At 44.9% G+C, this 17,016-nt stretch overlaps 1 protein-coding gene across 1 annotated transcript; it reads left to right on the top strand.

The window, feature by feature from the left end:
- Positions 1–1,710: 1,710 nt before the first annotated feature.
- ACAT2 (acetyl-CoA acetyltransferase 2) lies at positions 1,711–16,619 on the top strand. Its single transcript, XM_081187556.1, has 9 exons — positions 1,711–1,869; positions 4,345–4,479; positions 6,510–6,691; positions 7,421–7,538; positions 7,882–8,025; positions 12,281–12,403; positions 14,189–14,343; positions 15,412–15,522; positions 16,390–16,619. Exons 1-9 carry the CDS (start codon positions 1,815–1,817, stop codon positions 16,555–16,557), a joined length of 1,191 nt encoding a protein of 396 aa, XP_081043682.1. The 5' UTR covers positions 1,711–1,814; the 3' UTR covers positions 16,558–16,619.
- Positions 16,620–17,016: the final 397 nt, after the last annotated feature.

Below are 17,016 nucleotides of genomic sequence, written 5' to 3' on the forward strand. Positions count from 1 at the left end.
GAAGGCTGGGTAATAAATTTAATAGTTATTATAATTATAATGTTAAGAATGAGTCTGCATTTTAAAGCAAATTGACTGATGATTTAGGTATTAAGAAATATGAAAGGAAAAGTTAAGAGTAGGCATGGCTCTTCTAGGTCTTGGTTGAGACTTTACTTTCTAGAGTTCATGTCTGATTTAATGTTAAGGTGTCTAGAACTTAAGGATTCTCCCTAGAAAAAGAAGCAGCTGGCTGTTTGACTTGTGCTGATAACATTGTTATAGTTGTTATGTTGTAAACAAGTAACAATAAATAATTACAACAAATATTCTTTAGATTAACAGCTTCCTTTTTATCCATGCAAGGGCATCTGAACTTTAGTTGCTGCAAATATCTTTTGACCCTAACCCAATCTGAAATTACCATGCCTGTTGGGTTAGGGTTGCCAGCTGATGATAAATTTATGACCCAAGGTGACAACTGGTTTACAACTCTTGAAACTTGGGTCCTATGCATGATTTTGGATCAGCACTGGGGGAGAGCAGTGCTCTTGTCCCCTTACAGAGGCAGAAATGCATCCTGTTGCAGTGGCGTAGCGTGGGTTCTCAGCACCCGGGGCAAGGCAAGTAATTTGCGCCCCCTAACCCGTGGATTTTAGCACTCGAGTCTCTTCCGCGCCCCCCCAGATGTTGCGCCAGGTGCAGCAGGCCCCCCTGCACCCCCCACGCTACGCCACTGCTCCCACCACAAGTCTTCAGGACAGCCTTCCGAAGGCTGGCGGCGGGAGGAGGTCTCTCCGCCCCACCGCCAGGCTTCGGAGGAGGTCCGAGGACAGTGGGGTTCCTGCTTCCTCGAGGAGGGCCGGCCAAACGCGCCCCCCCAAATGTTGCGGCTGGCGCGGCCGGCACCCCTGGCACCCCCCACGCTATGCCATTGTCCTGTTGTGCCTTTTATAGTACAGAAATAAAATTACAGAGAAAGCTTCGCCTGTTGACACCCTGCCAGGTGCTTGCTTGTGACCTGTTCTGTTTTAGCCCCTCCACCCCATCTGCAAAACAGAATACAAATGTGCACATTACACAAATCATATAGAATTTTCCATGTGGATATGTGAAGCTGTGCTTTTCTAGGGAAGCGCTCCGAAAGCAAGCACGCACAAGCTGGGGACCCTATTGTGAGGACAAAATGTTGTTCGTCTAATCTCTGATCTCCTTAAGGGGTGGGGGCAGGGAATAGGAACGATAATAAATCGATCATTTCGAATCGCTTCAGCGGGGAAACCCTGTGTTAGCCTCCCATGGGCTCCTGGGAGGAAAGCTGAGGGAGTGATAACTGCAAGCCCTCAGATTCAGGTAGGTAGCCGTGTTGATCTGACGCAGTCGAAATATATATAAATTTTTTTAAAAAGTCCAGTAGCACCTTAGAGACCAACTAAGTTGTTCTGGGCATAAGCTTTCGTGTGCATCTGAAGAAGTGTGCATGCACACGAAAGCTTATACCCAGAACAAACTTAGTTGGTCTCTAAGGTGCTACTGGACAATTTTGCAAGTCCTCAGTGAAGCTTCCCGCACACTTGCATCCTCCATCTTTTCGGCACGGAGACGGCGTCACCTTCAAAGCCTCTCTGGAAGCGAAAACGCAACCTCCCGCCTCCCGCCTGTCACGTGACGGCACGCTCAGCCGAGCCCTCCGTGACGGAGGCGCTTGAGGGGGTGGGAGTAGCCCCGCGCAGCCAATGAGAACGCGCGTGGGATTTTAGGGCGGCGCGAGGCGGCTTAAGGGCCAGGCGTAAGGTGCAGCAGGACCAGCCGCCGAAGCAGGACCTGGAGGAGGCATGGATGCAAGCGGGGAAAGTGTTGTGCTCGTGGCTGCTGTCAGGACCCCGGTCGGTGAGTGGGAGGGCGCGCAAGGCCGGCTGCGGCGGCTTTGGGCCTGGAAGGAATATTTTACCCATTGGAGAAGCTCCGCTTCCTTTCTGATCTTGATCATTGATGTAAACCTCCAAAATGTATTTTGCCTAGTTAAGATTTTACCTCTATCTTCAGCCTATTTTATTTTATTGTTATGGCTGATGCAAATAAAGATTCTTCTGATCTGATCTTTCTGATCGCGGCTGGAAAGCGAAGCAATCGCTCGGGCGTTGCTACTTCGCAGTGCCTCTCCAGTATCATTTTAGTGCCCCTCCAGTTGAGCTGTAGCCCATTTCTCGTGGAAGGGGAACTGCAGACTCGAAGGAAGGGTGTGGGCAGTTTAGATTGGCCAGCCCTTCGTGTGTTTTTTAAGAGAGGACGAAGAGTGCGAGAATCTGAAGATGAGCTGTCCTTTTGATCCATTAGACGTCATCCCAAATCAACGTGCTTGTTGGCCCTAATCCAAAATTAAATAACATTTTTGTGATTGCAACTACATGAAAGGTGGGCGTCTTGTAAATTTTGACTAAACTCTTCTCTGTTTTCATGAGGACTGCAAGCTTTTACAGTAATTTTCCCCAGATCGCCCAAACCTAACCGTGCAAACATGTCAACTCGGAAGCCAGCCAGCCGCGCTGAGTTCAATAGAACAGACAACCTAATCTTCATTTCGGAGTTTCTAATTTTCGTGGAGTACTTGTGGCGTAGAGCCGGTGGTAAATATTAACGTGGTCACTCCAGGCTCCGCCTTGCCCAGTGATTGGGTAGGAACTGTCCACCGGACGGAGCAGCCCTGTGATTGCTTCGTGAGAGGCGCTGACGAATCGCGCTCTTCCTCCGATTGGCCTGCGCCGGGTAGAACCATGAAAGCTCGGCTCGCTTCTGTTCTCTCATTAGATTAACAGAACCTAATGCTGCTCTTTAGCCAGTCCTCTGCAAAGAGATGGCTGCAAGGTAGAAGCAGTGCCGGATTTACGGATAAACTAAACAAGCTCTAGCTTAGGGCCCCACTCTCTTGGGGGGCCCTAAACAATTTAAAGGGGAAAAAACAACACCTGGATGTACATTTCCAAAATATAAGATAAAAAACAAAATAAAACCTACATACAGCAACAGTGTTTTGTTTTGTGTAGGTTCCTATGGTGTAAGTAATGGGCCCCGCCTGCTAGCCTGCTCCCTAAAATATCACTGGTTTGCTCATTTCTATACATAGGGTGCCTATGATGTAAGTTACTTTGATAAAATATATATATTGATATGTGCAAATGGCTTTAGATACCTATTAGATCCATAAATTACTATATAGCATATACTCAACACAAAAAACAGGAGAATTTGTTGTTGACAAAGGACAGCTGGACATATAAAGGGCCCCATTACCTTCAGTAGCTTAGGACTTCATCAAACCTAAATCCAGCCCTGGGTGAAAGGATGTGGTTCTTGGGTCATGTGACAATGTCCTTAGAGAGGGGGATCCAGGGTCGGCAACTCGCTTTGGGAGAAAGCTGCAATGCCAACTCCTGATCTAAAAAATGCAGGTTGAGTACCTCTGGACATGTGCAGAGTTGTTTTCAACATTGATTACATGTGGCATGCCTTTATGAGGGGTGTGTTTCCTCTGTGTGTAACCGCAGGACAAAATAGATTATTGCCTCTACTTTAATGCAGCCTCTTATCTGCTTCAACAAGTTTACTCTTTTGTCTTCTATTTAAAAATCATCTTTCCCCACTCTTGATAGTCTATTTTTTATTCTCCATACTAACTCTTAATATTATTGCACAACTTAGCTTTAATACATCTGCCTCTCTTTTTTTATTTGGCTTCTCACCAGAGTTTCCAGTTTGACAATGAATACGTTTTTTAAACCCATTTTGCACAAAGCAAGTGTGAAGAGCAGCACAGGCAGTGTGTGTGTGTTATGGGGTATGTTGCATTGAGGAGAGTGCTTTCCCACCCTAAATTTAGTTGATTTTGAGCATGAATGACTGAAACTGAAAGACAGCAAAATAGAAAACAAACCAAAGGGAGCCTTTATTTGCATAATACTCAGTCATGGGTGTAACCAAGGGGGGGTTGGAAGGCCAGCTGCTGCCCCCCCCATGATCAACTAAAACAATAAAAATACTTAATTAACTGACATTCTGCCCCCCAACAATAAGTCTGCTCCCACCAACATAAATCCTTGCTTATTGGGAGTAAGTCTCATTTAAATTAGTGAGACTAATTTTAAAGTCAGCATGGACAAGATTATGTTTCACTTATGCACAAAGATTTACTAGGAAACATAATTTGAGTCATATGTACAATTCCAGTTATGCAACACCCCACCCCATATTACTTCATCTACATATGCCTTACTGGACCTGGATTCACAAACCTTTTCCTAAAGTACTTATTTAGTGGTTGAAAAAGGCCTGTCTGTAGTATAACAACTTAACTTGCATTTTATCTAGGATCCTTCAATGGTGCCTTGTCTACTTTGCACGCCCATGAGCTGGCTTCCGTGGCCATAAAGGAAACCTTGAAGAGGGCAAAAATTGAACCTAAAGAAGTATCTGAGGTTATATTTGGACAAGTCTTGGCTGCAGGTATGTCTTAAGTGAACCAGTTTTCTCAGGTGCTGGTCTGGAATCTGTTTTGCCCTCTTCGCTAGAGCCAGTGTGGTGTAGTGGTTAAGAGCGGTAGTCACGTAATCTGGGAAACCGGGTTCATGTCTCCGCTCCTCCACATGCAGCTGCTGGGTGACCTTGGGCCAGTCACACTTCTGTGAAGTCTCTCAGCCCCACTCACCTCACAGAGTGTTTGTTGTGGGGGAGGAAGGGAAAGGAGAATGTTAGCCGCTTTGAGACTCCTGAAGGGGAATGAAAGGCGGGATATCAAATCCAAACTCTTCTTCTTCTTCTTCTTTTGTAATACTTAGACAAGATATGCATTTATACTATGAGTCATATTTTTAATATTCCTCTACAGTACAGCTCACCTTTTCTTCCCCTGTGTAAGTAGGGTTGCCAGCTTACAGCAAGTTGTCTTGTAACCTTTCATTGCCCCTGGCAGCCAGAGATGAAGCAACTGTGACTGCTCCTTCTCTGGTCCTGTCATCTGCCCTCTCTGTCACAACATATAGAACTCCCTATGTGCCACATCAGTCAGAACATGTGGTGGGCCATACGGCCAGAGAAGAGGCTTTATTGATAAGCCACAGCTCTCTCACCTCCGGCCCCATCGAGGGTATTCAAGCTACAACAGTTTGCTGGATTGCAACCCTACTTAACCATTTTTATTCATGTCAGTGCTGGTATATCAAATTTCCTGAGAGCAAATACTTGGATTTTATTTGTGAGCAAATGGTAGCGAACATCCTCATTTACTCTAATTCATTTAATTTAAATCTCAGAAGGGAATTCTGAAATAACCTTACCTCAGGTTGCATCATAACTCGTGGGAAGTTGGTTTATAAGGGAGCGGTTGTCCTCTAAGGAATAATTGCTTAGTAGGAAGAGTTTCCCTTACCTTGAAAGGTCAACATCTGGAGTTTAAAAGCCTGTCACAGCACATCCCTACATGCTAACCAAGGGGTGGGGAGCCTTCTTCAGACTGAGGGCAGCAGTCCCTTCTGGGCAACCTTCCAGGGGACGCATGTCAGTGGAGAGGGGGGGAAAGCAGAGGGAAAAGTCGATGGAGCTGTTGAGGTGAATTTGCACAGTAGGGTACTTTCTCCACACTCGCACATCCCTCTCTATCCTCCACCCCAAGAGTCAGATAAAGAGCTCTGAAAGGTTGTATTTTGCCCTTTGGCCTGAAGTTCCCTACTCTCCCTCATTCTGCGAATGAATCTTATAAAAATGTTCCTTGCCCACTCCTGAGTTTCCAGTCCACAATAATCCTATTCACTACCTATGCTCCCCCTGATACCTTCTCAGTCCCTAACCCCGGTTCATACTTTCTTCCTAATCCCTCGCTTGCTGAACCCCCCACAGTCTTCCCCCATCCAAGCTAACCTGAGATGGTCTTCCATGGTTAAGCGTCCTCTAGTAGGCAGTTGGGGGAGGGCTGAGGTGACATAGGGTGCCCTCATAACAATGCTAATTGGCAGAACTGTTGTGCAGGGTTGAAAAGTGGTCAGGAAGCAAGGAGGTTTTATTTTGACTCCTGGAAGGTGCCCAGAAAAAGAACATGGAAGACGGAGGGAAGGTGCAGAAGTTGTGTCAGTGGAACGTGGGAGTTCAAAACTAAATGAAGCCCAGCTCATAGGAATGTTGTAATTTATCCTGAAGGCACAGAAGCCCCAAATCGGGTGTCAGGGAAGAGCAGAAAACACTCTTGACACCAGAAAATCCAGAACAGAGGTGATTTGAGCAATCCAAAGGCAGGTGTTGAAATGCAGAGTTAAGTGTAGGTTTTGGAAAGCAGTGTCTGGTTCTGCAAGCAAGAGCCAGCTATCCACTTAAGAACAAAACAGGATGCTTGAGAATATTGTAGCCAAATGGTGTTTCTGTGTCCTTTTTGCCTTTTCATATGGAAAGGAATGGGGAGGGCCAAAAGTTGGTCAGGGGGAAGGAATGAGAGTAGTTGAGCCTAGTTGTCTCTGCATGCTGATGAATTCTTTCTATTTCTGCAGGTGCTGGTCAGAATCCTGCCCGACAAGCCAGTGTCGCCGCTGGGATTCCATATGAGATACCTGCTTGGAGCTGCCAGATGATATGCGGTTCAGGCCTGAAAGCCGTGTGCTTAGGCGCTCAGTCCATCATGATAGGAGATTCCAGTATTGTAGTGGCTGGAGGCATGGAAAGCATGAGCAAGGTGAGGCTTTTGCTGTTCATAAAAGGGCCCTCAGACTTAGTTGGTTTTTGCAGATTAGTGGTTTGGAACAATTCTCAGGGCAGAAAGATTTGGACTAGTTTAGAATAGCCATTATTTGCATAGTGAAATCATTATGACTGAAACAAGGCTGGGTCTAACAACATCCCCAAGCTGTAGAAATGGGGCGGCAGAGTGTGTGTGTAATTCAATGGTTCAGTTAAGTAAAGTTAGACTCTGGACTTAATTGACTTAATGGGGGCTCCCCTCTTTAGATGGCAAGCGTTTCACTTCAAATCACAGTCCTGCTGTGTTAGGAGCCTTCCTGCTCCTTCCTCTCTCTTTGCCCTAAAGTCCTGACATCACCAGTGGTCCAACCCCATCCAGAACAGGTAGGATCCTTTTCTAGTCAACTACTTCGCCAACTGAGCATACCTTGGATGTCTCTGGATTGACTATTTGCCCATGTATGGCCTACTCAGATCATCATCAGTCCTCCAAGGGCTCTGGAAGAGGTATACCCTGTTACCTCCTACGCAATTCTTTCAACTGGGGTTGAATCTTCCATAAGCAAACCTTGTACTGCGGCCCCTTCTGTAGACCTCATTTGTTTACAGAAATCGGAATAGCTGTGACATGGCGAGGGACTGGCCAGAAGAGACTTGATTTCCACCCACCTCCAAACAACGTCATTCTTCAAATTCTAAATGTGTCAAAATGATTTACTTGCAGGCGCCTCATGTCATTCATATGCGCAATGGGTTGAAGATGGGGGAAGCCTCCTTGCAGGACACTCTGATCTTGGATGGTTTGACAGATGCCTTCTACCACTACCACATGGGTATAACTGGTAAGCCGTATGATTCTTCCAAATGGCATTGTCAAGTGGGTGGGGGAAGAGTCTAGTTCAATATTGGATATTATTTTTATTTATTAAATATTAGATGGACCATTTCAGCTTTCGCATTTCCTTCAGCAATAGCTTTAAACATTTATTTAAGCAACAGGCATACCTTTCCAACAAAATAGATTTGATCGTGTCATGAGTGAGTAAGCATTGAACGTTGGAGGCAGCAGGTTCCCATAGTTCATTACTGAACTTTTGATGCAATTAAAGCTGTGCTGTGCATAAGGCAATGTGACTCTTGCTGTGTCTTGATAATGAATATATACTCCCCAACTCCTGGTTTCAGCTGAAAATGTTGCCAAGCAGTGGCAGGTTAGTCGAGAGGAGCAAGATCAACTGGCTGTACAGTCACAGAACAAGGCTGAAAATGCCCAGAAGGCTGGCTATTTTGATAAAGAGATTGTTCCTGTTCCTGTGCCTTCTAGGAAAGGTGAGTATGCATTCATAGCAACACCTGTTCTGGGTACAGGGCGTATGACTGGTTATCATGGTCTGTATCTGTTTCTGTGCTTCAGTTCTTTCTCTGTTATCAGGGATAATGATCTAACTCAGAGGTGGGTGGAGTCTGGCCCATAAGATTAGTAATTTACATTGTCACTGTGAGAAGTAAAGCTGAAATGATGGATGGTAGGTAACCATTTCACTGCTGTCAGGCTGCAAAGCAATTTTTCAGAGGTCTCCTGTTTGAAACGGTTCTGAGCCAACGTTTCCTGACCTTCTGAAACTTTGTCTTAAAGTCTAATTCATTTAACAGTAAGTAAAGAGTGAGAGCCCCTTCATGGATCACTGCCTTGCCGTGGCGAAGGGGCTTGAAGAACTCAGAGAAGCTATGAACTATGCCGAGCAGGACACCCAAGATGAACAGGTCATAGTGGAGAGTTTTGACCAAACGTGATCCACCTGGAGTAGGAACCGGCAAGCCACTCCAGTATCCCTGCCAAGAAAACTCCATGGACAAAGACAACAGACATATAAAAGTTATGACGCTGGAAGATGAGCCCCTCAGTTCGGAAGGTGTCCAACATGCTACTGGGGAAGAGCAGAGGACAAGTACAAGTAGATCCAGAGCTGATGAAGCGGCTGGGCCAAAGCCGAAAGGACGCTCAGTTGTGGATATGCATGGAAGCGAAAGGAAAGTCCAATGCTGTAAAGAAAAATATTGCATAGGAACCTGGAATGTAAGAACCATGAACCTGGGTAAGTTGGATGTGGTCAAAAATGAGATGGCAAGAATAAATATTGACATCCTGGGCATCAGTGAGCTAAAATGGACGGGAATGGGCGAATTCAGTTCGGATGACTATCATATCTACTACTGTGGGCAAGAAACCCGTAAAAGAAATGGAGTGGCCCTCATAGTCAACAAAAGAGTGGCGAAAGCTGTACTGGGATGCAGTCTCAAAAATGATAGAATGATCTCGATACGAATCCAAGGCAGACCTTTTAACATCACAGTAATCCAAGTTTATGCACCAACTACTGGTGCTGAAGAAACTGAAATTGACCAATTCTATGAAGACTTACAAGACCTTATAGAAGTGACACCAAAGAAGGATGTTCTGCTCATTATAGGGGATTGGAATGCTAAAGTAGGGAATCAAGAGATAAAAGGAACAACTGGCAAGTTTGGCCTTGGAGATCAAAACGAAGCAGGGCAAAGGCTAATAGAGTTCTGTCAAGAGAACAAGCTGGTCATCACAAACACGCTTTTCCAACAACACAAGAGACGGCTCTACACATGGACATCCCCAGATGGGCAACATCGAAATCAGATTGATTATATTCTCTGCAGCCAAAGATGGAGAAGCTCTATACAGTCAGCAAAAACAAGACCTGGAGCTGACTGTGGCTCAGATCATCAGCTTCTTATAGCAAAATTCAAGCTTAAACTGAAGAAAGTAGGAAAAACCACTGGACAGGTAAGATACAATCTAAACCAAATCCCTTATGAATACACAGCGAAAGTGAGGAACAGGTTTAAGGATTTAGATTTGCTGGACAGAGTGCCTGAAGAACTATGGGTGGAGGCTCGCAACATTATACAGGAGGCAGCAACTAAAACCATCCCAATGAAAAAGAAATGCAAGAAAGCAAAGTGGCTGTCCAACGAGGCCTTACAAATAGCGGGGGAGAGAAGGCAAGCAAAATGCGAGGGAGATAGTGAAAGATACAGGAAATTGAATGCAGATTTCCAAAGAATAGCAAGGAGAGACAAGAAGGCCTTCTTAAACGAGCAATGCAAAGAAATAGAGGAAAGCAACAGAATGGGAAGAACCAGAGATCTGTTCAAGAAAATCGGAAATATGAAAGGAACATTTCGTACAAAGATTACCATAATAAAGGACAAAAGTGGTAAAGACCTAACTGAAGCAGAAGACATCAAGAAGAGGTGGCAAGAATACACAGAGGAATTATACCAGAAAGATATGGATGTCTCGTACACCCCAGGTAGTGTGGTTGCTGACCTTGAGCCAGACATCCTGGAGAGTGAAGTCAAATGGGCCTTAGAAAGCACTGCAAATAACAAGGCCAGTGGAAGTGATGGTATTCTAGCAGAACTGTTTAAAATTTTAAAAGATGATGCTGTTAAAGTGCTACACTCAATATGCCAGCAAGTTTGGAAAACTCAGCAGTGGCCAGAGGATTGGAGAAGATCAGTCTACATCCCAATCCCAAAGAAAGGCAGTGCCAAAGAATGCTCCAACTACCGCACAATTTCACTCATTTCACATGCTAGCAAGGTTATGCTTAAAATTCTACAAGGAAGGCTCAAGCAGTATGTGGACCGAGAACTCCCAGAAGTGCAAGCTGGATTTAGAAGAGGCAGAGGAACCAGAGACCAAATTGCAAACATGCGCTGGATTATGGAGAAAGCTAGAGAGTTCCAGAAAGACATCTACTTCTGCTTCATTGACTATGCAAAAGCCTTTGACTGTGTTGACCACAGCAAACTATGGCAAGTTCTTAAAGAAATGGGAGTGCCTGATCACCTCATCTGTCTCCTGAGAAATCTCTATGTGGGACAAGAAGCTACAGTTAGAACTGGATATGGAACAACTGATTGGTTCCAAATTGGGAAAGGAGTACGGCAAGGCTGTATATTGTCTCCCTGCTTATTTAACTTATATGCAGAATTCATCATGCGAAAGGCTGGGCTGGATGAATCCCAAGCCGGAATTAAGATTGCCGGAAGAAATATCAACAACCTCAGATATGCAGATGACACAACCTTGATGGCAGAAAGTGAAGAGGAATTAAAGAACCTTTTAATGAGGGTGAAAGAGGAGAGCGCAAAATATGGTCTGAAGCTCAACATCAAAAAAACGAAGATCATGGCCACTGGGCCCATCACCTCCTGGCAAATAGAAGGGGAAGAAATGGAGGCAGTGAGAGATTTTACTTTCTTGGGCTCCATGATCAGTGTAGATGGTGACAGCAGTCACGAAATTAAAAGACGCCTGCTCCTTGGGAGAAAGGCGATGGCAAACCTAGACAACATCTTAAAAAGCAGAGACATCACCTTGCCAACAAAGGTCCGTATAGTTAAAGCCATGGTTTTCCCAGTAGTGATGTATGGAAGTGAGAGCTGGACCATAAAGAAGGCTGATCGCCGTAGAATTGATGCTTTTGAATTATGGTGCTGGAGGAGACTCTTGAGAGTCCCATGGACTGCAAGAAGATCAAACCTCTCCATTCTGAAGGAAATCAGCCCTGAGCGCTCACTGGAAGGACAGATCGTGAAGTTGAGGCTCCAATACTTTGGCCACCTCATGAGAAGAGAAGACTCCCTGGAAAAGACCCTGATGTTGGGAAAGATGGAGGGCACAAGGAGAAGGGGACGACAGAGAATGAGATGGTTGGATGGTGTTCTTGAAGCTACCAGCATGAGTTTGATCAAACTGTGGGAGGCAGTGGAGGACAGAAGTGCCTGGTGTGCTCTGGTCCATGGGGTCACGAAGAGTCGGACACGACTAAACGACTAAACAACAACAAAAGAGTGAGAGACTAGGGCCCTGCGGGACTTGACATCTTTCCGCAGGGTCTCCAAGACAGAGCTGTTCCACCAGGCCTTTGGTTTGGACTCAGTCTGACCCTTATGTTTCCCTCCCATTATGGTTTTGATTTATGGGCTACTTTTAAAATGAGGCTGCATTTTAAGTTGCATTTTAACCTGTATTTTAAATTGGGTTCCCCCCCTATTATGTTTTACTGTAATTTTACTGGTGTTAGCTGCCCTGAGCCCAGCTCTGGCTGGAGAGGGCGGGGTATAAATAAAAATTATTATTATTATTATTATTATTATTATTATTATTATTATTTATTTATTATTAAAAAGAGAGGTGGAACCTCAGAAGCCGAATGTTCCATGGGTTAACTCTAAGCAGTACTGTTGTTGTGTACCTTTGTACGTATTGGAAGTAGACCGGAGCCCTAGGCATTCTTCTGTGGGAACACAGAGTTGCTATGAGTTGTTGTGTGAGTGTGTCTCCCCATTGTACTGCAGTGGAGGGCTGGCTCTGCAAGCACAGAGCGACTGCTTCCATAGAAGTGAATGGGAGAGGACAGGATGGGGGATGGGTTGGGGGCAGGGAGATGAATTTCCATTTGGATAGGGTACAGAGATCTTAGGTTCCATTTTAAATTCTACATAGACAGTTCTTTCTGAAATACTTGCTGCCTTGCAGGTCCGGTTGAAGTGAAAGCAGATGAGCATCCTCGCCCTGGTACCAAGTTGGAAACGATGGCAAAGCTCAAGCCTTTTTTTATAACTGATGGAACAGGAACCGTGACCGCAGCAAATGCCTCAGGTTTGTTTAAGATGTTATAAACCATTTTTAATAGTGCGTTTTAATTTTGTAACCCTTCCCAGGACTCAAGGGTGAAGGGTGGGTAATTAAGGATCATAATGGATACCACTTAAATATAATGCTTAAAATGCATCTGCTTCAAGCAAGTTTTATTTAACTTCAGACAGATACAATTGGGAATACTTGGGGTAGGGGAAGGGCATGTATTTTCTCCAACCACAGCTTGGGGCATTGCAGTGGGGTGGGGGAGGGGGAGGTGTAGGTGGTTAGGCCTTTCCTCAGTAGAGACTTAGGACTCTACTAGACTGGTAAAGAAAAAACAATTTATATTCATTGTATGTGTGAGAACATTGTGCCACCAGATGGCGACATGGAGTCCCGTTTTTCTCTACCTGTTTTCCCTGTTTAAATTTACAATGCTATAAACTGAAACGCTTCTTTGATGTGTCTAGATCCAGCCTTAAAGACCAGTACAAAGTACTGTTTGTAAAATACAGTTTGCCATGCAGAATCCCAAAAGCCTCTTTTAAAGTGTTGTGTTGTCCTTCAAAGTTGAAAGGCGTGTTTCTGTCCCTCATAAACCCTCAAAGGGGAAAACTCAGTATGGACTGAGCACGCTCAGTGGGCATGGAATGCTGATGACAGATGACAGGAGAAATGGAAGCCCTGTAGGAATGAGACGGGAGTGTCTGGAATTCTGTGACATTTTCTTGCAGGTCCTGCTTGTATATATTTAACCCGATCTCAAAGTGCTGTTGTGTATGTAGCCAATGCAGCAGCACCAAGCTGGGAACCCCCACCTTTGCGGAAGTACAAAGAAATGTATAAATCTTTAGGGGAAATCTGCAAGGGGAGAACCCTCAAAACTTCCCAGTGAGGAATAAGTGTGCTCAGTGGCCGCAGGATGCTGATGGACTGGGGCTGGGGGGAGGTGAGAATGGAAAACTGGGATGGAGGGATAAGCTGGAATGTTTTGAATCCCGAACAGGGGAACTGAGCCATACTGCAACATTTTGTGGCAGGTTACACTTTTCAATATTCCATCCTTAAACAATTTGGTTCGCCTAGGGCTTGCCAACCGGAAGGTCAGCGGTTTGAATCCCTGCGATGGGGTGAGCTCCCGTTGTTCAATCCCAGCTCCTGCCAACCTAGCAGTTTGAAAGCACGTCAAAGTGCAAGTAGATAAATAGGTACCGCTCCAGCGGGAAGGTAAACGCGTTTCTGTGCGCTGTTCTGGTTTCGCCAGAAGCGGCTTAGTCATGCTGGCCACATGACCCGGAAGAACTGTCTGCGGACAAACGTCGGCTCCCTCGGCCTGTAAAGCGAGATGAGCGCCATAACCCCAGAGTCGTTCGCGACTGGACTTAACTGTCAGGGGTCCTTTACCTTTACCTAATACTGATAACTTACTGATGACTACAATTTTGAAGAAGATAAGTGTTCCTATCAACCACTTTGAAGTTATAGTTGAAGTTATATTTGTATACAAGTCTCATTTGCCATTGCTTTCCAGTTGTGACATTTGGGGGGGGGAGCTCTAGTAATGTTTGCGGGGAAATCTACCTGTTAAATTTGGCACACTAGGGTCATGGGGATAAGGATTTGGCCCACTGGCTAGAAAAAGTTAATTCACTCCTGTGCTAATAGGCAGCTGAAGGGCAGAGGGCAAAAGATTTCTACTGTGTAGTTCTATCTAATTTCAGGTTTTACTTTACCTGGAGAACGCTTTCAATGGCATGTTTTGAGTCTCAAGCCGTGTCCCCTCTCTCCCCCCCCCCACCCCAGGTCTAAATGATGGTGCTGCAGCTGTAATTCTCATGAAGAAAGCTGAAGCCCTTAAACGAGGTCTTGCCCCTTTGGCACGGATTGTATCCTGGGCCCAAGCTGGTGTAGATCCTTCTGTCATGGGGATTGCGCCTGTCTCAGCCATAAAGAAAGCTGTAAGTAATATATTGGGAACAGGGCGAACCTTTTCAGAATACAGTGGTACCTCGGGTTAAGTACTTAATTCGTTCTGGAGGTCCGTTCTTAACCTGAAGCACCACTTTAGCTAATGGGGCCTCCCGCACCGCCGGAGCACAATTTCTGTTCTCATCCTGAAGCAAAGTTCTTAATGAAATGATTTTTAGAATGTTTTATCATTATACTGTTGTTAGCCGCTCTGTGCCCGGCTTCGGCTGGGGAGGCCGGGATATAAATAGAATTGTATATTATTATTATTAACCCGAGGTACTATTTCTGGGTTAGCTGAGTCTGTAACCTGAAGCGTATGTAACCTGAGGTACCACTGTAGCTGGTTAGTCCTGAGTAACAAATCTTGTATTAAACATACACTCTGCTGCCTCCCGAACGATATACTGTATTTTTCCGTCTATAAGATGCCCCATATATAAGATGCCTGCTGTTTTTGGGGACTCAGATTTAAGAAAATGGGGGAGGGGAGATGTATCTTTGCATAGAACGCCCTTTAATTTTTGACATTATTTTTTAGGGGAAAAACCTAAGTCTTATATACAGAAGAATATGGTAGTTTTTAAAATGTTTTGGGCAGTGCCATTTTTTCTAGAAAAAGTGCTGGAACTCACCATGAACGCCTCCCTTGTTCTCCTATAATGGCAATAGTGCCCACCTGAGAGGTGCCGGAACAGACTTCTGGCTGGAAAAAAAGCCTTGATTTTGGGAAATCTTCAGTTGATGCTAAATTACTGTTTTCCAAGCAATGCACTCCTTTAGTTTCTATGAATAAATCTGAGACATTGGCACAGTTTCTGTGAGACTCATGCAATTAATGAGCCTATGCGTAAAATTTTACACCTTCCATGTTAATGGGAAGGCTTCAAACAGTATTTTTAGAGTCAATAACCAACTGCCCATAGCATTACCCTATTTTCCCAATGTCTGGAATCTAGTTGGTTATATTCCGCTTCTAAAACCTGAAGGCACACAGACCAGCTTTGCTACTAATTGCTTGAAGCCTCGATGTTAATTATTTGTTTGCCCTTCTGCAGCTGGAAAAAGCAGGTTGGACAGTGGATCAAGTGGACTTGTATGAAATCAATGAAGCCTTTGCTGCTCTAGGTTGTGCAGTAACAAAAGAGCTAAAACTGAACCCGGAAAAGGTACGTCCTGAAAGCTCAATACTGGAATCATCTCACCTTATCTGACAAAGGGAGAGATAATTAGGTGCAGCCTCTCTCAGATAAGGTGGAAGGCATTCAGAATAAATTTGCATATATTGGGGGTTGGTGAATATAGAAGGGCTCATTTCATTTGCAGAAGGGGATGATTTGCAGGGTGGTGAGCCTCCTACTGGAAGAAAAGTGTACACAGGTTTGGTGGGTGTTAAACTGTTGAGGGACGGGAGAGGGAAGGAGGAATTTACAAAAGCCGTTTTCTTCCTCCAGTGCAGGAATGGGGAATCGCAGGCCCAGGGGCCAGATGCCCCTCTCCAGGCCTTTATCTGATCCTTGAGACTGACCTTGCCAGGCCATACCACTCACTCTCTGAAGAGTGATTTTGCCTGCCAGGAATGCGTCCTTTACTACAATGATGCAATTCAATTGCATCAGAACTTGGTCACACCTCCGTGCCCCCTCCTGGTAGCTCCACCAAATCTGTTGGCTACCAGCCATCGCTGTGTTGCTTTGAAGAAACTGGGGGTCACTCCCCTTGCAAATAGACAGTTTACCTCCCTCAACTCCCAGGGTTACAGGCATTTTTTTCTGGAATAAATGTTGCTTATCAACACAGCTTTTAAAGAGAATTCACACAGTATTGCTGCCGAACTATCACATTAGTGACTTTCTTCACCCTCACTGGTCCTCTGCTCCTTTTTCTGACTTTACTCTATTTTTTTAAAAAACCATTAGATAATCTCTCCAGTGAAGGCTGGTTAGAATGTCAGAGGCATCTCCCTTCCTGCCCCTTTGTCTGCCTTGTTCTATGGTATATTTGAATTTAACAGGGACACTTAATTTTTGTGGCAGGTGAACATTGAAGGTGGGGCTGTTGCCCTTGGCCATCCTCTTGGAGCATCTGGTTGTCGGATCCTTGTTACGCTTGTGCATGCACTGGAACGAACAGGTGGAAAACGGGGGGTTGCTGCTTTGTGTATAGGAGGAGGGATGGGCATAGCCATGTGTGTAGAAAGATAATGGAAGTGTTTCGGTAATTCTGTATTTTTTGCATGGCTTCTAATTAAAACAAACTGTCTTAACTGCCGCCTCTTCCTTCAATTACTGTGACCACGTCACTATCTCAGTTCCATCACTGCAAATGCTGTACCAACTTTAAATTACTAGTACTGTGTTGTATATAAACAAGTCATATATACTGAGATCCATATAGTCACAGGATAAATATGGCTTAAAATGGCCAATCCCTCTGCTGGCTGCTGCAGAGAGCACCTTAGTGGGCAGAATCAGTCTCTTGACTTCAGGAAAAGTTAAGCTGTTGCTTGCCCCACCCCAGCACAGAGCAAAAACCTTGGGTACTGCTACTTTAGCGCTAGGCATGACTGCACAGCATTCCTTGTAGAGAACCAAAAGCATTGGATAGTGACTTCAGTTTAAGCCCTCAAAAGCTCTTAGCCACCTTGCATTTTATTGTGTGCT

Source organism: Podarcis bocagei, assembly GCF_964188305.1.
Source record: "Podarcis bocagei genome assembly, chromosome: 3".
NCBI lineage: Eukaryota > Metazoa > Chordata > Lepidosauria > Squamata > Lacertidae > Podarcis > Podarcis bocagei.

Bases quoted from the DNA above. Each gene is read 5' to 3' on its own strand.
- ACAT2 (XM_081187556.1), top strand. From the start codon at position 1,815: ATGGATGCAAGCGGGGAAAGTGTTGTGCTCGTGGCTGCTGTCAGGACC. The intron at 1,870-4,344 runs GTGAGTGGGAGG...CATTTTATCTAG, and splicing joins TGCTGTCAGGACCCCGGTCG to GATCCTTCAATGGTGCCTTG. The intron at 7,539-7,881 runs GTAAGCCGTATG...TCCTGGTTTCAG, and splicing joins CTACCACATGGGTATAACTG to CTGAAAATGTTGCCAAGCAG.